Source organism: Malania oleifera, chromosome 13, assembly GCF_029873635.1.
Source record: "Malania oleifera isolate guangnan ecotype guangnan chromosome 13, ASM2987363v1, whole genome shotgun sequence".
Lineage (NCBI taxonomy): Eukaryota > Viridiplantae > Streptophyta > Magnoliopsida > Santalales > Ximeniaceae > Malania > Malania oleifera.
Window position 1 is genome coordinate 65,299,085 of NC_080429.1, and position 24,947 is coordinate 65,324,031.

At 40.8% G+C, this 24,947-nt stretch overlaps 1 protein-coding gene across 11 annotated transcripts in view; it reads left to right on the forward strand.

The window, feature by feature from the left end:
• The first annotated feature begins 1,085 nt into the window (after positions 1–1,085).
• The window catches only part of LOC131146217 (uncharacterized), a 72,876-nt gene continuing 49,014 nt past the window's right edge, over positions 1,086–24,947 (forward strand). For 4 of the 11 annotated variants that reach the window (XR_009134274.1, XM_058095651.1, XM_058095648.1 and 1 more), the window contains exons 1-6: positions 1,109–1,375; positions 1,719–1,848; positions 2,013–2,063; positions 2,159–2,210; positions 8,032–8,090; positions 8,777–8,822. Coding sequence is in view for 10 of the 11 variants with exons in the window: in XM_058095651.1 (XP_057951634.1) it covers positions 1,780–1,848; positions 2,013–2,063; positions 2,159–2,210; positions 8,032–8,090; positions 8,777–8,822 (277 nt within the window). In the remaining variant the exon portion in view is untranslated. Of the gene's footprint in view, positions 1,376–1,718; positions 1,849–2,012; positions 2,064–2,158; positions 2,211–8,031; positions 8,091–8,776; positions 8,823–24,947 lie in introns of all 11 variants that reach the window. The other 7 variants (XM_058095652.1, XM_058095646.1, XM_058095650.1 and 4 more) reach the window with 3 other exon arrangements.

Consider the following 24,947-nt stretch of genomic DNA (forward strand, 5'->3'; position numbering starts at 1 on the left):
TGATTTTTTTCTTAGAGAAATTAAAATTTCAACTTAAAAATGTAAACATTTAAAGTTTTAGATTTATTTCTATGTTATTAATTTTGATTGAGCACTCCCTAAGGATTATTAAATTCTATTCATCAGTAAAAAATTATTATAACATTTCACTGTGGAATATAGTTTTTTTTTTTTTTTTGTGAATGTTGGTAGCAGTTATTATTCCATATATGCTTCTCATTATTTCATTCAACATGTAAGCAGCCAAAAATAAAAAAACATTTCAATGATGAAATATTATAGCAGTTATTCCTTACTTTTATTAAGAACTCATAAAAAAAATTCACATTGTTATCAATTTGTTTTATAATATCAATAACTTTTTTATACAATTAATTATAAAAATCTATTATAATTATATAATCTTAAGAGTATACATTTCTTCAAACCTCATTATAACCCAAAAGCCACAGAACAGGAAGAAAAAATGCGAATGAAATGGAACCTAACCTTAGGGGTTTCCGGATGCAGTCTTCAACCAAAAAATCAAAACCACACTATACTAATTTATGAAACTAAAATAACAAATCTTCAAATGTTTGGTTAATCCTGAATCAGAACTCAATAAAACTAATTTTGTTTTACGATAAGAAAAATATGTACCCAATTTTCTCCCTTTTATAGCTTTTCTCGCCTAGCCGTTCAAACGATCACCTGCTTAATCCACTCCCAAACAGTCACTTGCTCAAGTCCACCGAATGGTCACCTGCGCTTGTACGCCTCCTACTACTGCCATCCTCTTCTCTATTATCTACTCTCTGTAAATGCTCCCTCTGCAGATGACCTGCTCTCTGTTCACGAGTGAAATGAAGGGGGAATGACCAGATTAAACAAATCTCGCAGGATGGTCCTGCGAGATTTGTCATACATCACACGCCATTTCATTTCTCAGGCAAATCTCGTAGGACCATTTTACGAGATTTGTTGTCACTCATCACCACGATAATTCGTCTCTCTTTAAATCTCGGAGGATTAAATTGGGAAATTTTTTCGTGAGTATTATTTTATATTTTATTATAAAATAATAAAAGGGGAAAAAACTCGGAAGGGCAATAAAAGGGGAAAAAACTCGGAAGGGCTTGCTTTACGATTACCGTCAGACTCGTACAAAATTCCTCAGCTATCTCGCCGAAACCCTTGCAGAACTTCGCCATCCTTCACGTTCAGCACCGCTAGGGATGAATAACGAGTACTGCTTTACCTTTCCACCCTAGTCCTATCTCCAGAAATTTTCCTACTTTAGCCCATCGAATCGACAGCCAGTAAACCAACTTACGACCTCTTTGGAGAATCTTACCCATCCATTACGAGAAATATTGTTCTCGGGAACGAACAAGTAAGGGATTTCTCCCACCTTATCGATTCTCAGATTGAAGGTCTTCCCTTCGATCTGAAATTTTATTTTTCATCGCCTACTTCTGTCGGAGCCATGTCTGAGAGAGAGAGAGAGAGAGAGAGAGAGAGAGAGAGAGAGAGAGAGAGAGAGAGCCATATATTTAAAGATGAAGATCTGTGGACTAAAGAGTATTATCAATTATGAGTTACAACATTGTTTAAATTAAAAGAAATATTTTTTCACAAACATCTAAAATATTCTCAATAAAATTTTAATTTTAATTTATTATTATTATTATTATTATTATTATTATTTTTATTTTTTATTCATGTACTTCCCCTAGATTGATTCTTGGATACGCCATTAGTGAGAGTGGCGGGTTGCGAGAGATTGGAGAGGGAGAGATGGCAAAATTGGAGTGTGGAACTTGTTTGAGATGTCATCACTGTGCCGGTCCTCTTTCCAAAGAGATGGTAAATCTACAAATTCGCATTCTATGCCTTTTCTCCATCTCTTTGTTGTGAAACGCTTTTATTGTCTGAATTTGGTTCAGTATCTGCTTTTAGTTGCTTCTTCTTTTTCTTGTTTTGTTTGTTCTCCCTTAAATAGTTTGCATCCGTTTACTGATTGATTGTAGGAAACTAGTGATTGGACGGTTCGACCCCTTATTAGGGATAGTTTCTCCATGGTAATTTCTATCTTCTTATGTGCATTATATTTGTGAGTTTTTCATTCATTTATGACCTAAGATAAGTTGGTCTATATTTGCTTGTTATGCTATAGATAGGTTCTGCGGTTGGTGGTACTACAAGTGCATTCTATGGATTCAACCATGGTATCTTGTCTTATTTTCAATTCCTTTGTTTCTTTTGACTTTTACTTATTTATTGTTTGTTTTCCTGCAAACTTTCTGTATCTAATTATAAAATTGTTGGGTAATAATTGATTTTCCATTTTATCAAAAAGAAAAAAAAATCATGGATTGCCTAGACACCTTGGATATACTCAAATCTTAGGAAACCTGTATTCATTTATTTGTTTGTATTTTCTTGTTTTGTATTTATTAATTAAATCTTGGCAATCAAAATAATGCTAAAAATGGGGAAAAGCATATTTCGTTACATTTAGGAACTAAACAATATTTGGCTTCTTTAAGATCAATAACTTGATATGCATAAAACTAGCACACAACCAAGTTAGATCTTCATACTCTAAGCAGTGCAATGCTACAGGTTGACTAGTTCCATTCGTTTAACTCGCCTATTCCAACCATGACATGGTTGGGGATAGAATAACATTATCTTTATGGGAGTTCATCAAACTTTTAAGGCTGATCAAAAAGTGATTTAACATTGATGTTTGGATAATTTGTCCTTTAGCATTTTTGAATTTGCAGGAAGGTTCATGTTGTATTTATTGTTGAAATTTGATGAATTTTAGTGGATTTTAGGGAAGTTGGGCTTATCTTGTTTTGGTTTATGGCTTTTTAAGCATCTTGGAGGAAATACTTTTAGGTTAGTCGTGGCTGTACTTAGGTTGAAACTCTTGTCGAATGGAAGGAATCTTTTGTTCTTGGAGAAATTTAGTAGGGTTGTGCTCATTTTGTTTGTATTCATGAGCGTGTGGAAGCGTTAGGTTGGAAAGCTTTCTTTCATGCTTTGAAGGAGATTGCTTCTGACAAATTTGAGAGTTTGAAATGATTGTTGGTGAGTTGGGATGGAAATGTGTTGATTGTGGTTCAGCCAATGTTCGGAGAAGCAATGATTTGGGAGGGAAAGTTTGTGTTTTCGTGGGGCTCTCTCTAGGGATTTCTTACATCAATGCTTTTAGAATTCCTCTGGTAAAGCCTGCAAACACTGACGCCAGGTTGCTTGTCTTGAACAAGAGAGATTTTCTATTTTTAGCACCGTCTTCGAGATTTGGTAGATGGGGTTTTCGAATTTAAATTGAATGACGCTAAACAGCATGGCTTGAAAAATAGGGATATTTTGATTTTGGTACCTTTTTTTAGAGATTTGTTAGGTGGAGTTTTTTGAATTTAAATTTAAATGATGCCATTGCTTGGCCTGAACAATAGGGATTTGGTTTTGGCACCTTCTTAGAAATTTGGTAGGTGGGGTTTTTTGAATTTAAATTTAACTCATATTGGTTTAAAATTTAAATTTAAGTCGACCTTAGGATTTTGGGTTTGTTAAGAGATGGGTAGTGAGGAGATGGGTTGAGAAGAAAAGACAAACCAAGTCCAATTATGATGCATGTCTGGATGATATAAGGGAGTTGGGTGTGGATAAGTCCAATACAATTGTAGTGGCCCCTAAAAATTAGGAAGTAAGGTTTTTGATCTGGATCAAGTTAAGTCCACTTTGGATCTTAAGTGTTGAAGCCCGTCAGAATAAGGAAGGAAAAGCATGTGATTTTGGGATATAGAGAATAGGTTTTGATTTTCCTTGCAGTTAGAAGATTCAGAAGCTGGAAGATAATGCATTGCTCTCCAACGTCCAAGTGAAGTAGGTTAAAGAAAAAAAAAATGCTAGAATCAAGTGTTCCAATTTAAAAAGTTCTTTATTGAGAAATGGTCCATGATCGCATAAATTGGCGGAAAAGGATTCATATAGCCGACCCCACTTAGTGGGACTAAGGCTTGGTTTTGTTTGTCTGTTTGTTTGTTTTATTGAGTAATAGATTTGGTCAAAGAGGATTCTTTGGCCATTGTTTTTGGATCTTGAGCCTAATCCTATTGATATTCCTTGAGATTCCATGTTATTGAGAGGGTGTTTTACAAAACTCTTATTCTAAAAAAATTATCCTTCCCATTCCCAATCAATCTAATTTTACTAGTAATGTTGAATGCCAAGCAAGGGATTCCTTTAAGAGAGAAGGCATTGCTATTAGTTCTTTTGGAGTGGGGATGGTGAGAGAGACGAGACCCACAAAAATTGCTAGAGGATATGGGTTTAAAGGTAGTGAGTCCCTTAGGCCATAAGGTGAAGGTGGGGGTGAGTCCTAGCACTTTTGAGAGGGGAAAAGGAGGTTCAAAAGGAACTCAATAAGTTTGCATATTCTATTAACAATTATTATTATTATTATTTTGGTGGGGGGGAAGGAGAGTTTAGGCGCAACGGTAAGGTTGTCGCCATGTGACCTGGAGGTCACGGGTTCGAGGCATGGAAACAACCTCTTGCAAAAATGTAAGGTAAGACTGTGTACCGTAGACCCATTGTGGTCCGGCCCTTCCCCGGACCCCGCATACGTGGGAACTTTGTGCACCGGGCTGCCCTTTTATTATTTTGGTGGGGGAGGGGGCAAGAGAGCTAAATTATGAAGCTTTTTTGTTAGGATATTAAGGGTTTAGGGGATGTTAGGAAGAGGGCTTGATTCATGAAGTACTAATTAGACATTCTTTTGATTTTGTTTTACTTGAGGAAACTAAATTAGATAGAGAGGGGGGGGGGTGGTTAAGAGTATTTGAGAGGGGGTAGATGTAAGGATTGGGATTTCATTTTTTCTCAGTAAGTGAGATTATATTAGTGTGTAGCTATGATGAGCTTTATTATATCATAATTTTGTAACAATTAACATCTAATACTATAGCTTTAAAACTGCATTTTTGAAAAACTAAACTGTAAAGCATTTACAAATTTCTGCATAAAATTATTTTCCATCAAAATATATTTGTAAAATTTATAACCGTATACTGTAATTGTTAACTGTAATCTGTAGCTATAATACTTATATATATGTATAAATATAATATATATATATATGTATACTTTTTCTGTTACTTGCTTTGTAAAAATATCTCTCATATATATATAAATACTTTTTCTGTTACTTGTTCTGTAAAAATCTTTCTTTGCTCTGATACCACAATTGTAACTTTCTCTTTGGGGCTTATAGCCGTGGCAACAACAGGCACCTATCAAAGCAATATTGGGAGAATTCCTAAGAAAAACCTCCCTAATCAAACTTCTCTTCCTAACATCCCTTAGACCCCAAAAATTTCAACTTATAATCTTTGTAATCTAACACATTTTCTCCCTTTCTTGGTACCATTTCCACCGCCATAATTGATGGAAGAAACCAAATTCCTTAATTCATTTTGCACCTTCTTCTTTTTCCACTCATAAGTTTTTGGACTCACCCCCAACATAACCTTAGCCCTAGCAGGATGCACTAATTTCAAGCCCATGTCATTAGGAGCTCGTTTGGGTCGCTATAGCCCCTCTCACTGCCCCTAGACCAAAACTGGAAGCACTACCATCAGCAGATCCCTCCTTGTTCTATAAAGCATCAAAAGGAAAATAGGACTGAACAAGAAGAGGAAGAATACCTTCCAGGTTCTGGAGAATTCAAATTGCCTAATAGAATTGCTACCTCTTCATCATTACCCTTCCCTAAATTGGAATTTGGAAGGAATAGCAAGAACTTCCACCTTATTAAGAATAGGCTCAGGAATAAGGGACAAAGACCCCTCTTCAATCAATGCTGTACTCTTGTCTGTATTGTGCTTAATAGTTTCTTCTAACCCTTGCCTAGTGTCAGAGGACAATAGAGAATTCTCTTCTCCTATTTGCTGAACTTTCTCCCTTGCATTTAAACAAAGACCTCTTGAAAGTTCTCCCATTTGTGTTATCCTTTCATACCTAGCTCTCCTCTCAACTGGTCAACTAGCAAGCTGTATCAGAATCGCAAAAGCTGCTTAGGTCATCTTATAAATCTGAGCTTTCCTTGTCATCACTAATCTCTTCCACTTGTGTTTCTTCCATTTTCTGCTAGATACTGGGCCAATATTGAGACTACTCTCTGCTCCCTTGCTGCTACATGGGTCAACTTTCGAATGGGTGGTGCCATATTTCTGCTGTGTCAAGCTAATTTCCTGTTAATATTTTCCGTCCCTTTTCGGAAGGTTTACATCTCTGAACTTTCTAGCCCCTTTAGCTTTATCACCTTTTCTCCTCCCCATCTTCGAAAAATGATCTTTGAGAAGATCAATCTTATTTCTGTAATAAATTCTTCTTGTATTTTTCATTGAAACTGCCTTCTTCAAAGCTAACTTCCGTTAAAGACACTCTAGTCTCTACCAAATTCCTGCACTGAGTACCTTTATCTATAGAGTCTCCGGTACTCATTGGCTCTGGGTTACCAAGCCTATGTTCTTTTCTTCTGTGGAAGGCCCCTTACCCTGTTGAGCTGGGTGTGGCCCATTTCACTGTTCTGAAAGGATCACTAGTGGTAGGCCCAAACCTCCCTCTCCAAGCCCAAATTATATTTTGTAACAGGTTGAAAAACAAAACAAGGAAGGGAAGTTAAATCCTGATATCATGAGATTCCTAATTGCTTCTTCTTGATTTTCTCTTCCCCATTGCCAGTGCATTACTGAAAAACTCTGCAAAAGTGTGCTTCACTGTCTCGAACCCCAGCTTTGCTTCATCGCCAGCCTTTCATGGCATATAAGGTTCAAGGATCCACACTCTGTGCATCTGATTGTGAAGTCTTTGCCAGCCATCTTTGCAGTTCTTGCTCCCAGGGATGCACAGAACATAACGTTTTCCCCTTACGGATTTCTTTTCTAGCTGGAGAAATCTCTCCTTAACATTGGGATGCAGCTTGATTGATACCTATGAGCGTTTGCCTTTAAGATGCAATCCTCCTCGATTGGCTCATTGACTCCTCAATTCCCTATGCTGGTCACCTCCAGTGACTCTTAATGATCTAGAGGAATTCCTCTTTCTTAAATAAAAAATGAGAAAACTTTTTTCTGACGAACTCTGAAAAAGTCCAAGGTCTCAATGTGATTTGCATAGAAGACTTTTCATTCCACGCTAGGAGAGGAATGTCCTCCCCATGTGAATGCCTTCCTTCAATTGCCACCTGAATCCCCTTTCACTGGTTCTGACATATTCTGGAGTCCGTAGGGTGAATGGTGTTTGGCGAGAATACTGATAAGTGTGTTGAAGGAAGTCCCAGGTGAAAATCGAATTATCGACGATTGCCAAGGAGGACATGCCAATGGAAGATGTGAGTGAGTGATGCTCAAGTTTTCGGGTGGCCAAAAGAAATTTTTGCAAGCAGAAGAGAAATAGAAATGAAGGCTATGGTTTTGTTGATATTTAGGTTTGGTTTTTGGGTTTGGGTATCAATGAAGGGAGGTCTCATGGAGTAGGATTTAGGAGAAACAGAGGAGAAGATTCTCGCTGTCTTGGAGGAGTCTAGAGGAGAGCATCGTGAACCTTCTTGTGCAAAGCTGTTCCCATTCTTTTTGTTCATAACATGAATTCTGAATCCATGTTATGTATTTTCTGATGGATGACTATACTATGCCATTAAATAAGGATTTTATTATCAAATTTCAAATATTACTTGTAAATTCTATTTTGCATTTTATCTTGCTGTCAGCTATGGATGCATTGACCATTCAACATGTAGCCCGTCTTTGTGAAGGAAGCTCCATTGGTGGCTTTTAACATGATGGATATATTATGGTTTTTTGTTATTTGGTTGAATTTTAATTTTTTATTGTTCTACTTTGTCTTACTGGCATAACTAGAATGGCTTTCCTGAACTATTTGATGCATTTTTTCTTGGAACCAAAATTAGGACTGATTTGAGTAACAGAGTCCATTTATTGATCTTTATTTGCTTGTTTTGCTATGCAGTGATGCCAATTGTCCAGAAGTGGATAAAGGGACCTATGCGGGTACATTTTCTTATTGGTGTAAGAGTTCTACCTCATTCACTTTCTTTGGATTTACTGTTTGCATTCATTAAATTGGTAATTTTCATATGGAAACCTGTGTATCTGCCCATAGAAGCAACATTTGTTGCGAGTGAATGTAATCTTCTGTTTATTTCTTAGGCAGGCAATATATGATATTTTATGTTATTTTAAAATTTATTTGTTTTCTTTTGCTAACAATGATGTCATTCAACTAAAATGATGGAGAAGAAGAAAGAAAAATCTAGCAATTAGTAGGAAAACCCCAGTCTGCCATCTGCCATAGAACTGTAGAAGTAAAAAACTGTCAGACAAGGCAGGACCTAGTGTCTGTTAAGAAGAGTAGAAGCACAGAAAAATATTCTGAAATTCTAATTCCTCTTTGGTGTATATGATTCATTCTCATGTTTATAGTTGTACTTCTAGATTCTTGTTCTTGTATCACTGTTTGGATTCTTTTTCCCTTATACTTTTTGCTGGGCCTGGATGCTGCTATCTATTTGGTTCAGATTGTTGCATTTTTTCTTGGAGGATTTCTTATCTTTCTTTCTAATAGATTTGTCTTATTATAAAAAGAATATATTATTCAAATCCAGGCCGAATAAGGTCACCTGCTGTTTATACTTTTCCGTCATCTTTCTCTCTCAAATGAAGGTTCTTCTTGAAATTTCATTTTGTGGGTGCAGGCACCACCTGTGATAGTATTCTCCTCAGCTTGTGCAGGGTTGGCAGGTTAGAGATTTATCTTCAAGCATAACTTGTGTTGGCTTACACTTCCTGTCACACTTTGTTTACATGGAGTTTGATGAATTGTTGAACTTAGTGAAAACATTTAGAAAAGGTCTTGTACTTGAAATGTGTTCCTTTTTGTGACAGCATCCCTTTGTCATTTCCTAGACAAAGTTTGTAGCTAAGCTAGCCATACGTATAATAATAATAATAATAATAATAATAATTATAATAATAATAATAATAATGAGGGTGTGTAAAAGATATTTAAAAAAAAAAAATTTAAAAATGGTGGGTGCAAATGGTCAATGAGGCACGCCTCTCAACTCATTGCACGTCACATTGCCTCAGTGCACATCATGAAGGTTGACTTGCCTCATACCCTTTGAGGTGCTAGTTTTGTTGCCCCTTTGCATCTTGCGCCTGGGTGCATGCTAGGTGTGCCCTTGGCGACTATGGAAAGATTAGGTGGGGACCTATTATTCCTTTTAGATTTTAAAATATGCTGTTTGATCATGTCTTTTGAGTAAAATCCAGCAGTGCCAGTTTTTTGAATATAACACTCCACTCCTTCAATTATTGAAAGCTACCTAAAAGACCCTTTGAGATTTAATTTTTTTAAGAAGTGAACCTTCTGTTAGTCAATAGTTAGTTTACCGTTAATTATATGTAAAAAAAAAATGAATTCTGTCATTAATAAAATGTCAACCCTCCCCCCTCCCAAAAAATCAACTGTAATAGTGAATGACATCAATTTAATAAATTAAGTTGAGAAAATCAGTCAATATTTTTGGTCTTGGGGCAAGTAGGTTCAAGGGATGAGGGAATTAAGTGCTGCTATGTATACTATTTGGTACAGTGTATGCGTAAGAAATGATTCCAATTTGTTATTCAAGTATCTATTACTTTATATAGTCCATGCCCACATGGTTGGTACCACACACAGGGACAAAAGGGGATTTGTTATTTTTAAAAATACATATAAATAAAGATATTTTAATTGACCCCTTGCAATTTGAAAAGTTCAAGGTTAGATGTATAAATATAAAAATTATTTTTAAAAATTGATTGGGCTTCGTAAGTTTCCCTGGAAACCTTACCTTTGAATCACAACTTTCCACTCATTTCTCCACGCCCTCTGCGGCGGCCATGCAATTGGGAATGAAAAAGCGTTAATTTGATCAGTAACTTTCCAGTTTCTGCTTAACCTCTTGATTCTTTCGATTGAGTTTACTCCATTTATAAATTGACATGGTAGCTTTATGTTGTTGGTCCCTTCCAATATGATATTATGGCTTCCTACTAATAATATAATCCTAATAATATGCGCATGTTATTGTGTTTGTTAGGGCATTAAAATCATAAGTGGAATTTTTACTTTATAGATGATTTAGTCTTTTGTCTCACAATTACCCCACCTTAGAAGGTCGATCTTCATGCAGAATTCCGAGCTAGCGTACTAGGAGATGTGGGGTTCAATGGAGACATATGAGGTCCACAAGCAGCGTGAGACCTACAAAGATGTGTGGGGTCCACAAGTAGTGTGGGATCTACAAGGATGTGTGGGGGTCCACAAGTAGTGTGAGACCTACAAAGATGTGTGGGGGTCCACAAGCAGTGTGAGACTTACAAAAATGTGCGGGGTCCACAAACAGTGTGGGAAGGTTTGACATGGGGTCTTCTCGGAAAGGCCTTGTTAAAATTCGAGTGTCTACAGTTGCTCCTCATTATAGGTTTTGTTGCTATGGTAACCCTTTTTCTTGACTTAATGCATAAGGAGGTTGAGGTTTATGTCGATGACATGATCATTAAGTTGCAAAATGAGAAAGACCATGCGTTAAACTTGAAAAAATTGTTCGAGAGGCTTCGGAAGTGCCAATTGAAGTTAAACCCTGAAAAATGTATCTTTGGTGCTACGTCCGGGAAGCTATTAGGGTTTATAGTGAGTGAGAAAGGGATTGATGTAGACCGTGACAAGGTCAATGCCATTCGAGAGAGTTGATCTGCCGGTATGGAGTCTCTGAAAGAATAATCACGGATAATGCCAAGAACTTGAACAACGCAGTAATGACCAAGTTATATAATCAGTTCAAGATCAAGCACCACAATTCAGCGCCGTATAGACCACATTAAGAACATTTTGGAGAAGATAGAAACTTATAGAGATTCGCATGACAAGCTTCCATTCGCCCTGATGGTTTACAGGACTATAGCCAGAACCTCCACGAGCGCTACTCCCTTCTTTTTGGTGTACGGGATGGAGGCAGTGGTCTCTGTAGAAGTTGAGATCCCATCTCTAAGAGTTCTGAAAGAAGTCGAGTTGGCTGAGGCAGAGTGGGTACAATCCCGGTATGACTAGTTAAACTTGATCGAGGAGAAAAGGATGACCGCCATGGCCTATGGACAATTGTACCCAAGAAGGATGAGAAGAGCGTTCAATTAAAAAGTGCGGCCCCGACAATTTCAGGAGGAAGACATAGTACTGAAAAAGATTTTATCGATTCATACGAACTCTCGCGGCAAGTGGACACCAAACTATGAAGGGCCTTACGTGGTAAAGAAAACATTCTCAGGAGGTGCCTTACTGTTGGCAAATATGAACGGAACCGACCTATTGCACCCTGTTAACTCTGATGCTGTAAAGAAATATTATGCCTGATGGTTGTATACATCTCCAAAGGAAATTAATGAAAGGATCACGGTGTTATTTCATGTGATCTCTCTTTGCTCATTGCTTCAATTAAATGACGGATGACCATTTTTGGATCACCAGTTTTCCCGTAAAGAACCCAATGTTTTTAATCACTTGATGAACCTTTGTGAACTTTAAAATTGAAGCCGTCTTCTTCAAAAAAGTCATTTCCAAAAATAAAATCAGGTCAAAGTTTTCAAGGGTTTGGCAAATTATGCGAGACGACAATTGGTTACCAATGGGATGGCAAGCCATCTTTTCCACTACCCAAAAAGAAGATCGAAGGAACCCCTTTGCAAGTCCCTTTGAGCCTAAAAATTCTCATTTCTTAACTAACTCATCAAATGATCACATCCCACGCCGGTTCAGTTTTAAAAGAGGGTTGGTCCCTAAATGGAGTTTAAGCTGAAATAGAATCAAAGAGTTCCCCATAAAAGGGAAAGCAAAAAGAAGAAAAAGCAGAAAAAGGTAAAAAAAAAAAAAAAAAAAAGAGCTTATCTTCTTTGGAAGTGCGAAAGAACTCCTCGTGCATCCATGCTAATCTTCCCTACTGAGGCACTCCCAATGATCATCGTTCGTTTGGGCTTCACCAGATCTCTTCAGATCTGGCTGCGAAGACAGAATAGGAGGTCGGTCGGAGCTGGGTCACCTCTAAAGAATTGTGTGATGTTTAGGATTTTAGGTTTGTAAGGATCTAAGATTTCTGAAGAAAGGTCTAGGCTCTTGAAATAAGATCAAAGATAGAGACAGTTGAGAGTTAGGAACCAAATGTTGAAATGGTGAAGAAAGGCAGAGAGAGAGAGAGAGTTTGGATTTAGGCGGGAGTGAGAAAGGAATTACAAAGGGGCTAGGGTTTCAGGTTCACAACGAATAAGAGTAGGGAAGGGGAAAGAAGAGAAGAATAGAGAGGGTGAGAGACGAGAGACTGAAAGAGAAGAACAGAGAGGGTGAGAGAAGAGAGAAGAGAGAAGAGAGAAGAGAGAGAGAGTATTCGAGAGAATGAAACATGGAAAAATGAACAGAACGAAAAAATTAGGTTTAAGTATCTAAAGCCTTAGAGCCACAAGATTCAACCATGTGGCATTCCATCATCCGTTCGATCGAAGAAAACACGTGACTCCCTTGCATCCATCTATTTCTATTCCTCATCAACGGCCTTGATTTCACCGTGTTAGTACTTTGGATAGCCGTCCGATCCTCGCGGATCAGCAACGGTCAGGATTGCCTCATTCAAAGAGGAAGCCATCATGAGTGTCGGCACGATTCTCCACTTACCAGGTGACACATGACAAGTACGTCGCCCTCATCATTAATGCGCATAGAAGCCCGTGAGCCATCTCCACAAGCCGTTAGATCATCTTGATCCATTGGATGGATCAGATTATGCCATGATAGGAGATTCGTGCGGGTCAAATCCATATGGATCCCTACAGAGCACCAACGGTACAGATCACTCCACGACAGCATCAGAAATTTGCGCCCCCTCCTCAACCGCACGATCTGTGTCTTCTAGGGATGGCTTGGATCGCTTAATGCTGGCAATCTGAGTACCACTTGCTGCTCACCGTTCGATGTGTCTTTTCTTGGGACGTTGAGGATCTCTCCACGTTAGCAATCTGAGCGTGCCTCACCTCCACCGTTGAATATCGCTTTTCCAAGAACGGCTTGGGTTTAGCCACTTCATCAATCCGCACCCGCACACACCCACCAATCGGGCCACCGATACGTGGCTCATTTTCCCCAACACACGAAGAGTCCTGCGTGGCCACCCTGATCACCGTTGGTTTTGTGTTCTCCGAGGACGGTCAGGATTGTGCCATGCCTAGATTCGGGTCACATTTGACCAGCCACTGACACGTGGCACGCCCTCCTACATATGGTCTACGTAGTCTCTTGTTAGCCATTTGATCTATGTTTCCCAGGACGAATCAGATTATGCCACGTCTTCGATTTGGGTCACCCTCCATCTTCCATTTTTCTGGTCGGCACATAACCTTACTCAGAAGACAACACATGGTTAATTGCATGACCTGGTTAAAATATGTATCTTTTATCTTTATAGACCTGTAGCTATAGATAACATAGGAGAGTTCTTACTGTTACTCCAAAGCAACAAGACTTATAAAGAGGGGCAGCAGTAGACACCCCAGTTTTAACCAGGCCTTTCCGAGGAGACCTCGTGTCAAACCTTCGCCCACTGCTTGTGGACCCCACACATCTTTGTAGGTTCCATACTGTTTGTGGACTGCCACACATTTTTGTAGGTCCCACGTTGCTTGTGGACCCCATACATCTTTGTAGGTCTCACGTTGCTTGTGGACCCACATGGTTTGTGGGCCCCACATCTCGTGGTTCGCTAACTTGGATTCCTACATCCGGTGCAAGTTATCTCCTCTAGTACGCTAGCTCGGATTCTTACATCCGGTGCACGTTACCCCCTTTGGTACGCTAGCTTGGATCCTTATATCCGGTGCATGCTAGCTTGGGTTCCTATAACCCTCAAATGGCTAGTGGGCCCCACATGGCTCGTGGGCCCTACACATATCTGTTGGACTCCACACAGCTTCTAAGACCCTCATATTATTATTATTATTATTATTATTATTATTATTATTATTATGTGCATCGAGAAGCCCCCAAGGACTGTGAGCAAGGGTAAACTGTGGGTGTCGTGAAGTCTCCTCAGCTATTAGTGGAAGATTATGTTCACGAGGCGGCGAAATAAAAATCCTGAGACAGATTTTGAAAGATATTGAGCCGTCATAATATCTGAACCTGAGGAAAAAAAAGAAAAAAAAGGGGGGGGGGCGCATTTATTCCTGGGGCCCCCTTGAAAAGAACCCGAAGCCAATTGTTTTGCACAAAGCCCAACTATTTAAATAAACCCGAGCCTTATTTTTTAAAGGGAAAGTGAGTCGGCCAGTTTTAAAAATGACATGGGCGCTATTTTTTTTTTTTCCTGAATTGGGTTGACCGGTTTTAAAACTCAATATAAGTCTAACCATTTAAATAAACTCGAGCCTTATTTTTTTTTAAAAAGGGAAAGTGGACAGATTCGTTCTAAAAATGACATGGACCCTATTTTTTTCGAAGCGGGCAGACTCGTTTTAAAATTCAATCAAAGCCCATTTTTCGAAAACAAACTCAGGCTCGATTCACTCAAGCCTGTTCTTATGAGTCTCAAAGCTCACACATGACCTAGACACGTGATAGAGCCTATGTGGCTCACTCGTGATTTTCTGAATTCACTCAACTCACTCGAGTTGAAGACGAGTTGACTCATCTTCAACCTCACCAACCAACCTGAAACCCTAACGTTCGAAACCCTAACCCTAACTTCTAAACCAAAAATCTTAATACCTCAAGCCCTAAATTGTTACGCAAATAACAATCAGCAATCAAGCATAACAAAATTGAAAATATATATATGTCGCGACGTCTCGGACCCGGCCTAGAGAACTAATCTCTAGTTAAAAATGGGTTCAGCTTGCGAACTGGGAAAAATGAATGTGTATTTTGAAAATGTGATTTTTCGTGGAAAACATGTGTGAAGGAGTCGCCACTAACTTTTTGAAGTGTGGTTAGAACACTTGATTGCTACCCCGTTAGGGGTAGAATCAGTCTGCGTCACCAGAGTCGGGATCGGGAGTACGGTTACGCAAGGGGAGGTATTAGTACTCCCTATGCATCCGTTCTTACGAACGGTAACAGATTAATGAAAAATTATCCCTAAAATAAACTTGATAAGCCTTTCAAAACTATTCCCTTTAAAAAATCAAAAGAATGAAAATACGTCATAGATATTCCCTCAGAACTGGGGCAATCCAATACTCCAAGGAGTCAATGTCCTTGGTTGCAATCATCGGGAAGGAAAATCGAAAATAGGATACAAAATACGCTCTCGGGGGTTTTGAAATCTATAGGTTTTTTTAAATAGGAAAAATACTATTCCGGGAGGTTTTTAAAATTTGTTTGGGATTGAAATGATTTTCTGTGCCTAAAATGATATTTTTTGTGATTTTTCTTCAATTTTTGCTTTTGATTCTCCTAGCTGTTAGACCTTTTGATCAAGCACCTTTTGAAGTCTCTGTTTCTCCTTTTTCAAAATTGCCGATGCTTTCTTAAACGGCGAGCTCTGAATCTTTGGTCGCTTGCTTGGCTTGGGTTGAGGATCTACGAAACCTCGTTTTGGCAACTGTTCTTTGGAGGTCTTTTTATCATACGGAAACATGGTTTCTCTCGGCCGTTTCTTGTTTGTCAGAGTTTTTCCCTTGCATAGGATCGGAGGGTTCACCCTGTCACGTTTCCATAGCTCATGACTCTCCTAAACTCCCGAGTTCTGACTGATTGTTTCGACTATGTGCACATGCCTCCATGATACAACAAACTCTCGGATCTTTCTTTGGCTATCATTATCCTCATATGTGAACTGAGTGTCTTCCAATCCATGGGTTATGGGTACGAACTGTATTGCGCCTACTTGCGTTTGGAACATAAGCGGTGCGTAGGATATTCCACCCGAGGGACCTAACAGTGGGACCTAAGGAAGGTTTCCGCATTTGTATATCACTTTGGGCTGGTCGATCCCCGGTGCTTGCCATATAATCCCCTTGCTGACTAGATTCTGTAGTCTGTCTTTCCATTCGTTCCTGTTGGCGTGTTCCTCCTAACGAGCTACCTCAAACTCTGCTAAAGGTATTCTGTTCGTTGAGAAAGAAGCGCGAAAGAATCCTTGGATGCATGACAGATGGCTCATCATCCACACATAAAGCAATGACACACAGCAGGTCAATCGAGCATGTCTCTTGGTCCGGCATTCGTTAAGAGATTGGAACGTCTCGGCTAGAATACCGTAGACTGGATTCACCCCTTCCCTTACTTGTGCTACGAAGGCAATGATGGCATGATCGATGATTCCCAGTTCCTTCGAGAAGATAAGCAGGCCGTAGATGGCTAATGCTAGTAGATGCAGCTAGGCTTCTTCCTTTCCCTCCTTCTTCATCAATTCTTTTAGGTGTTCCCAAGTGACCTTCGAGTCTCCTAGATTCTGGACCTTAACCTTGGTGGCCTTGAACAAATCCTTGATGACAGATGTTCGAGTGGGCGCATACGTTCTGTAGGGCGTCGACAGTTTGGCCAGATGCAATAGTGAAATGTATTCCTCTATGGTGGGAGCCAGGTCTACCCCATCCAGAGTAAAGCAGCAATACAACGAATTCCAGAATTCCACTAATGCTTCAATCATGTGTGAGTCCACGAAAACATGCAATAGAAAGCCGATGTGTCCGTATGTCTGAGAAAATGTCAATCGTCCCTGAGGCGTCCACCCCTTCCAAATGTCTTTCAGCTCCTTTAGGGAATTGGATCGAGTGTTGATATCAATCCTATCTAGGAAGAATGATAAAGGGAGGAAACAAAACATGTGGTGAATGATGATGGGAGGAATAAAGTATTGGGTAAAGAATGATGAAGGGAATATAGCATGAGAATAATGATAAAGGGAGGACAGGCACCGTGGATCAACTAGCCCAAAGTGATATGCAGATGCGGAAACCTTCCTTGGGTCTCATTGCTAGGTCCCTGGGGTGGAATATCCTACGCAACGCTTATGTTCCGAAAGCAAGTAGGCGCAAAACATTTCGTACCCATGACCCATGGACTGGCAGACACTCGGTTCTCATATGAGGATGATGATAGCCAAAGAAAGATCTGAGAGTTTGTTGTATCATGGAGGCATGTGCACATAGTCGAAGCAATCGGTCAGAACTCGGGAGTCTAGGAGAGTTATGAGCTATGGAAACGTGACAGGGTGAACCCTCGGGTCCTGTGCGAGGGAAAAACTCCGACAGACAAGAAACGGCCGAGAGAAACTATGTTTCCGTTTGAAAGAAAGACCTCTAGAGAACAGTTGCCAAAACTAGGTCCAGTAGATCCTCAACCTAAGCCAAGCAAGCGACCGAAGATTCAGAGCTCGCCGTCAAAGAAAGCATCGGCAGTTTTGAGAAAGGAGAAACAGAGACTTCAAAAGGCGCTTGATCAAAAGGTCCAACAACTGAGAGAGTCAAAAACAAAAATTGAAAAAAAATCACAAAAATATCTTTTTAGGCATAGAAAATCATTTCAATCCCGAACAAATTTCAAAAATCTCCCGGAATAGTATTTTTTCTACTTAGAAAAACCTATAGATTTCAAAACCCTTGAGAGCGTATTTTGTATCATATTGTCGATTTTTCTTCCCGATGATTGCAACCAAGGGCATTAACTCTTTAGAGTATTGGATTGCCCCGGCTCTGAGGGAATACCTATGAGGTATTTTCATTCTTTTGATTTTTGAAAGGGAATAGTTTTGAAAGGCTTATCAAGTTTATTTCAGGGATAATTTTTGATTAATCTGATACCGTTCGTAAGAACGGGCGCGTAGGGGGTACTAATACCTTCCCCTTGCGTAACCGTACTCTCGAGCCAACTCTGATGACGCAGACCGATTCTACCCCTAACGGGGTAGCAATCAAGTGTTCTAACCACACTTCAAAAGGTTAGTGACGACTCCTTCACACATGTTTTTCACTGAAAATTACATTTTCAAAATACACATTCATTTTTCCCCGTTCGCAAGCCGAACCCATTTTTAACTAGAGATTGGTTCTCTGGGTCGGGTTCGGGACGTGACGACATATATATTTTCAATTTTGTGTATGCTTGATTGTTGGTTGTTATTTGTGTGACAATTTAGGGTTTGAAGTATTAAGGTTTCTGGTTTAGAAGTTAGGGTTAGAGTTTCGAACGTTAGAACTTAAGGTTGGTTGGTGAGGTTGAAGATGAGTCAACTCGTCTTCGACTCGAGTGAGTTGAGTGAATTCAGAGGATCACGAGCGAGTCACATGGGCTCTATCACGTGTCTAGGTCATGTGTGAGCTTTGGGGCTCATGAGAACGAGCTTTAGTGAATCGGGCCTGAGTTTATTTTTGAAAAATGGGCTTTGATTGAGTTTTAAAACACGTTGGCCCGCTTCAGAAAAAATAGGGCCCATGTCATTTTTAGAACGGGCTGGCCCACTTTCCATTTAAAAAAAAAATAAGGTCCAGGTTTTTTTAAATGGTTAGGGCTTGGATTGAGTTTTAAAATGGGCCGGCCCAATTCGAGAAAAAAATAGGGTTCAAGTCATTTTTAAAACGAGCCGGCTCACTTTCTCTTTAAAAAAATAAGGTTCGGGTTTATTTAAATGGTTGGACTTTGCGCAAAACAATTGGCTTCGGGTTCTTTTAAAGTAGGCCCTAGAAATAAATGTGCCCCCCCTTTTTTTTTCTTTTTTTTTTTCTTGGGTTTAGATATTACGACGGTTCAATGTCTTTTAGAATCTGTCTCAGGATTTTTTTTTCGCCACCTCGTGAACATAATCCTCCACTAATAGCTGAGGGGACTTCACGACTTGCACAACTTATCCTTGCTCACAATCCTTGGGGACTTCTCGATGCACATAATAATAATAATAATAATAATATGAGAGTCTTAGAAGCTGTGCGGAGCTTAACGGAGATGTGTGGGGCCCACGCGCCATGTGGGGTCCACTAGTCGTTTGAGGGTTATAGGAACCTGAACTAGCATGCACTGGATATAGGGATTCGAGTTAGCGTACCAAAGGGGGTAACGTGCCCCAGATGTAGGAATTCGAGCTAGCGTACCAGGAGATGTGGGCCTACAAACCATGTGGGGCCCACAAGCCATGTGGGGTCCATGAGTCATTTGAGGGTTATAGGAACCTGAACTATTAGGCGCAAGCATGCCAAAGGAGGTAATGTGCATCGGATGTAGGAATCCGAACTAGCGTACTAGAGGGGGTAACATGCATCTGATGTAGGAATCCGAAATAGTGTACCAAAAGTGATAACATGCATCGGATGTAGGAATCCGAACTAGTATACCAAGAGGGGTAACGTGCACCGGATGTAGGAATCCGAGCTAGCGTATTAGGAGATGTGGGCCTACAAACCATGTGGGGCCCAATGGAGGTATGTGGGGCCCACAAGCAATGTGGGGTCCATAAGCCATTTGAAGGTTATAGAAACCCGAGCCAGCAGGCACAAGCATGCCAAAGGAGGTAACATGCATCAGATGTAGGAATCCGAGCTAGCGTACCAGAGGGGGTAACTTGCACCGAATGTAGGAATCCGAGTTAGCGTATCAGGAGATGAGGGGCCCACAAACCATGTGGGGTTCACAAACAGCGTGGGACCTACAAAGATGTGTGGGGTCCACAAGCAGAGTGGGACCTACAAGGATGTGTGGGGGTCCACAAGTAGTGTGGGACCTACAAAGATGTGTGAGGTCCACAAGCAGTGTGGGACCTACAAAGATGTGTGGGGGTCCACAAGTAGCGTGGGGGCAACAAAGATGTGTGGGGTCCACAAATAGTGTGAGAAGGTTTGACATGAGGTCTCCTTGGAAAGGCTTAGTTAAAATTGGGGTGTCTACTGCTGTCCCTCTTTATAGGTCTTGTTGCTTTGGGGTAACAGTAGGAACTCTCCTATGTTATCTATAGAAACAGGTTTATAAAGATAAAAGACACTTATTTTAGCTAGACCATGCAACTGACCACGTGTTGTCTTCTGAGTAAGATTATGTGCTGACCAGAAAAGGGAAGATGGAGGGTGACCCGGATCGAAGACGTGACATGATCTGGTTCGTCCTAGGAAACATAGATCGAATGGCTAACAAGAAACTACGTAGCATATGACCGTGTGTAGGAGGGCGTGCCACGTGTCAGTGGCCGAGTGGTTGGTCAAGTGTGACCCGAATCTAGGCGTGGCACAATCTTGACCGTCCTTGGAGAACACAAAGCCAACGGTGATCAGGGTGGCCACGTAGGACTCTTCGTGTGTTGGGGAAAATGAGCCACGTGTCGGTAGCTCGATTAGTGGGTGTGTGCAGGTGCGGATTGATGACGTGGCTCAATCCAAGCCGTCCTTGGAAAAACGAGATTCAACGGTGGAGGTGAGGCACGCTTGGATTGCTAACATTTAGAGATCCTCACCGTCCTAAGAAAAGACACATCGGACGGTGAGTAGCAAGTGGTACTCAGATTGCCAGCATGGAGCGATCCAAGCCGTCCCTAGAAGACACAAATCGTGCGGTTGAGGAGGGGGCGCAAATTTCAGATGCTGTCATGGAGTGATTTGTACTGTTGGTGGTCTGTAGGGATTCATATGGATTTGACCTGCACGGATCTCCTATCGTGGCATGATTTGATCCATCAGATGAATCAAGATGATCTAATGGCTTGTGGAGATGGCTCACGGGCTTTTATGCGCATTTATGATGAGGGCGACGTACTTGCCATGTGTCACTTGACGAGTGGAGAATCGTGCCGACACTCGTGATGACTTCCTCTTTGAACGAGGCAATCCTGACTGTTGCTAATCCGCGAGGATCGGAGTCCTATCCAGAGTACTAACATGGTGAGATCAAGGCTGTTGATGAGGAATAGAAATGGACAGATGCAAGGGAGCCACACGTTTTCTTCGATCGAATGGATGATGGAATGCCACGTGGTTGAATCTTGTGGCTCCGGGGCTTTAGATACTTAAATCTAATTTTTTCGTTCTATTCATTTTTCCATGTTTCATTCTCTCGAATGCCCTCACTCTCTCTTCTCTCACCCTCTCTGTTCTTCTCTTTGTCTCTCTTCTCTCAACCTCTCTCTTATTCTCTTCTTTCCCCTTCCCTGCTCTTATTCACTGCAAACCTGGAACCCTAGCCCCTTTGTAATTCCTTTCCCACTCCCGCCTACCTCCAAACTCTCTATTTCTGCCTTTCTTCACCATTTCAGTATTTGGTTCCTAACTCTCAACTGTCCCTATTTTTGATCTTATTTCAGGAGCCTAGACCATTCTTGAGAAACTTTAGATCCTTGCAAACCTAAAATCCTAAACATCAAACAATTCTTTAGAGGTGACCCAGCTCCGACCAACCTTCTATTCTATCTTCGCGGTCAGATCTGGAGAGATCCGGGGAAAAGCCCAAACGAACGATGATCACTGGGAGTGCCTCGGTAGGGAAGATCAGCATGGATGCACGAGGAGTTCTTTCGCACTTCCAAATAAGATAAGCTCTTTTTTTTTTTTAATCTTTTTCTGCATTTTCTTCTTTTTGTTTTCCCTTTTATGGGGGACTCTTTAATTCTATTTTAGCTTAAACTCCATTTGGGGACCAACTCTCTTTTAAAACTGTCTCAGCGTGGGGTGTGATCATTTGACGAGTTAATCAAGAAATGAGAATTTTTAGGCTCAAAGGGGCTTACAAAGGGGTTCCTTCGATCTTCTTTTTAGGTAGTGGAAAAGATGGCTTGTCATCCCGATGGTAACCAATTGTCGTCTTGCATGATTTGCCAAACCCTTGAAAACTCTGACCCGGTTTGATTTATGGAAATGACTTTTTTGAAGAAGACAGCTTCGATTTTAAAGCACCAAAAGGTTCATCAAGTGATTAAAAACATTGGGTTCTTTAAGGGAGAACTGGTGGTCCAAAAATGGTCATCCGTCATTTAATCGAAGCAATGAGCAAAGAGAGATCACATGAAATAACATCGTGATCCTTTCATTAAATTCCTTTGGAGATGTATACAACCATCAGGTTTAATATTTCTTTACAGTATCAGAGTTAACAGGGTGCAATAGGTCGGTTCCGTCCATATTTGCCAACAGTAGGGCGCCTTCTGAGAATGCCTTTTTTACCACGTAAGACCCTTCATAGTTTGGTGTCCACTTGCCGCGAGGGATCGTATGAATCGGTAAAATCTTTTTTAGTACTAGGTCCCCCTCCTAAAACTGTTGGGGCCACACTTTTCGGTTGAACGCTCTTATCATCCTTCTTTGGTACAATTGTCCATGGGCTATGGCAATCATCCTTTTCTTCTCGATCAAGTTTAACTAGTCATATCGGGAGTGTACCCACTTTGCCTCAGCCAACTCGACTTCTTTCAGAACTCTTAGAGATGGGATCTCAACTTCTACAGGGACCACTGCCTCCATCCCGTACACAAAAGAGAAGGGAGTAGCATTCGTGGAGGTTCTGGCTATAGTCCTGTAAACCATCAGGGCGAATGGAAGCTTGTCATGCGAATCTCTATAAGTTTCTATCATCTTCTCCAAAATGTTCTTAATGTTTTTGTTGGTTGCTTCCACCGCCCCATTCATCTGTGGTCTATATGGTGCTGAATTGTGGTGCTTGACCTTGAACTGATTGCATAGCTTGGTCATTAATGCGTTGTTTAGGTTCTTGGTATTATCTATGATTATTCTTTCAGGGACTCCATATTGGCAGATCAACTCTCTTTTGACGAAACGACTTACCACATTCTGTGTGACACTGGAGTACGAGGTGGCTGCTACCCATTTAGTAAAATAATCGATTGTCACAAAGATGAAACGATGTCCGTTACTGGCCTTTGGGCTTATCGGCTCGATCACATCCATGCCCCAGGTTGAAAAGGGCCAAGGTGTGGAGAGAACATGAAGCGGGGCCAGTGGGACTTGGATCCAATCACCATAAACATGACACTTATGGCACTTTTGAGCATAGTCAATGCAATCTCTCTCCATGGTCATCGAATAATACCCGCTCGTAAGTATTTTTCGTGCCAATGAGTGGCCTCTAGCATGGGTACCGCAGACTCTCTTGTGAACCTCACGCATGACTTGTCGGGCCTCCTGTGCCTCTACACACCACAGGAGGGTCATGTCATGATTTTTTTTGTACAAAACTTCGCCATCTAAGAAGAAACTCATGGCCAACCTTCTGATAGTCTTTCGATCATTATTGACCTCCTCTTCGGGCTACTCATTTTTCTGGATGTATGTTTTGATATCATAAAACCAAGGTTTTCCGTCGGCCTCCTCTATCACCGTGTAGTGGATAGGTTCGGGTTGTACTCTGATCTGAATAGTTTCGATCTTCACCCCTTCTTCTACCTTGAATAAAGCTACCAGTGTGGTCAATGCATCAGGCATCACGTTGTTCTCTCTTGGCGTGTGAGAGAAACTGATATTGTCAAACCCTTCTATCATCTTTTGAATGTACTCTTGATACGATACCAGCTTGGAATCCCGAGTTTCCCATTCTTCGATTAGCTGGTGGATGACCAAGGCCGAGTCTTCTCTTACTGTTAATCGCTTGACACCCCAATCCAAAGCGGTCTGCAAACCCAGTATACACGCCTCGTATTCGGCTATGTTGTTAGTACAAGGGAAGATGAATTTAGCCACCACCGGATAATGTTTCTCATCTGGTGATATGAGCACCGTGCCTATTTCATGTCCCCAAACATTGACTGCCCCATCGAACAACATCATCCAGTCTTCAGGGTCTTCTTCCCCTTGGGTTAGGGAGTCAATATTTTGGTCTGGGAATTCGAACTCCATAGGTTGGTAATCCTCCACGACTCTTTCAGTTAGGTATTCTGCAATAACGCTACCCTTGATAACTTTCCTGGTGACATAAGAAATATCATACTCTGTCAACATCTGCTATCGTGCTACTCGTCCAGTTACTGCGGGCTTTTCAAACACATACTTGATTGGGTCAATTTTGGAGATCAATCAGGTGGAGTAATACAATGTGTATTGCCTCAGCCTACTGACCGCCATACCAAAGCGCAACATGTTTTTTCCAGATCGAAGTACTTAGATTCATAATTTGTGAACTTCTTGCTATGGTAATAAATGACCATTTCTTTTCTCCCCGTCTCATCATGCTCGCCCAACACGCAACCCATGGAGTTTTCTAAAATCGCCAGGTACAAGATTAACTGCCTTCTGGGCACTGGTGGCACCAGTACTGGGGGGTTCCAGAGGTACTCCTTTACTTTTTCAAAGGCAACTTGACACTCTTCGTTCCACTTTTCTGGGTTGTTCTTTCTCAGCAGCTTTAAGATGGGTTCGCATGTGGCGGTTAATTGACATATGAACCGGGCAATGTAGTTGAGCCTACTCAAGAAGCTTTGCACCTCCTTTTCGGACTTTGGGTTAGGCATCTCTCGAATGGCCTTGATCTTGTCAAGGTCTACCTCAATCCCTTTCTCATTCACTATAAACCCCAATAGCTTCCCGGACGTAGAACTAAAGGTACATTTTTCGAGGTTTAACTTCAATTGGCACTTCCGGAGCCTCTCGAACAATTTTTCCAAGTTTAACACATGGTTTTTCTTATTTCGCGACTTAATAATCATGTCGTTGATATAAACCTCAACCTCCTTGTGCATTAAGTCATGAAAGAGGCTTGCCATATCCCTCTAGTAAGTGGCTCCGGCATTTTTTAGTCCGAATGGCATGACCCTATAGCAAAAAGTCTCCCATAATGTGATGAAAGTCGTTTTTTCCTTGCCCTCAGGTGCCATCTTGATCTGGTTTTATCTCGAGAATTCGTCCATGAATGAAAATAAA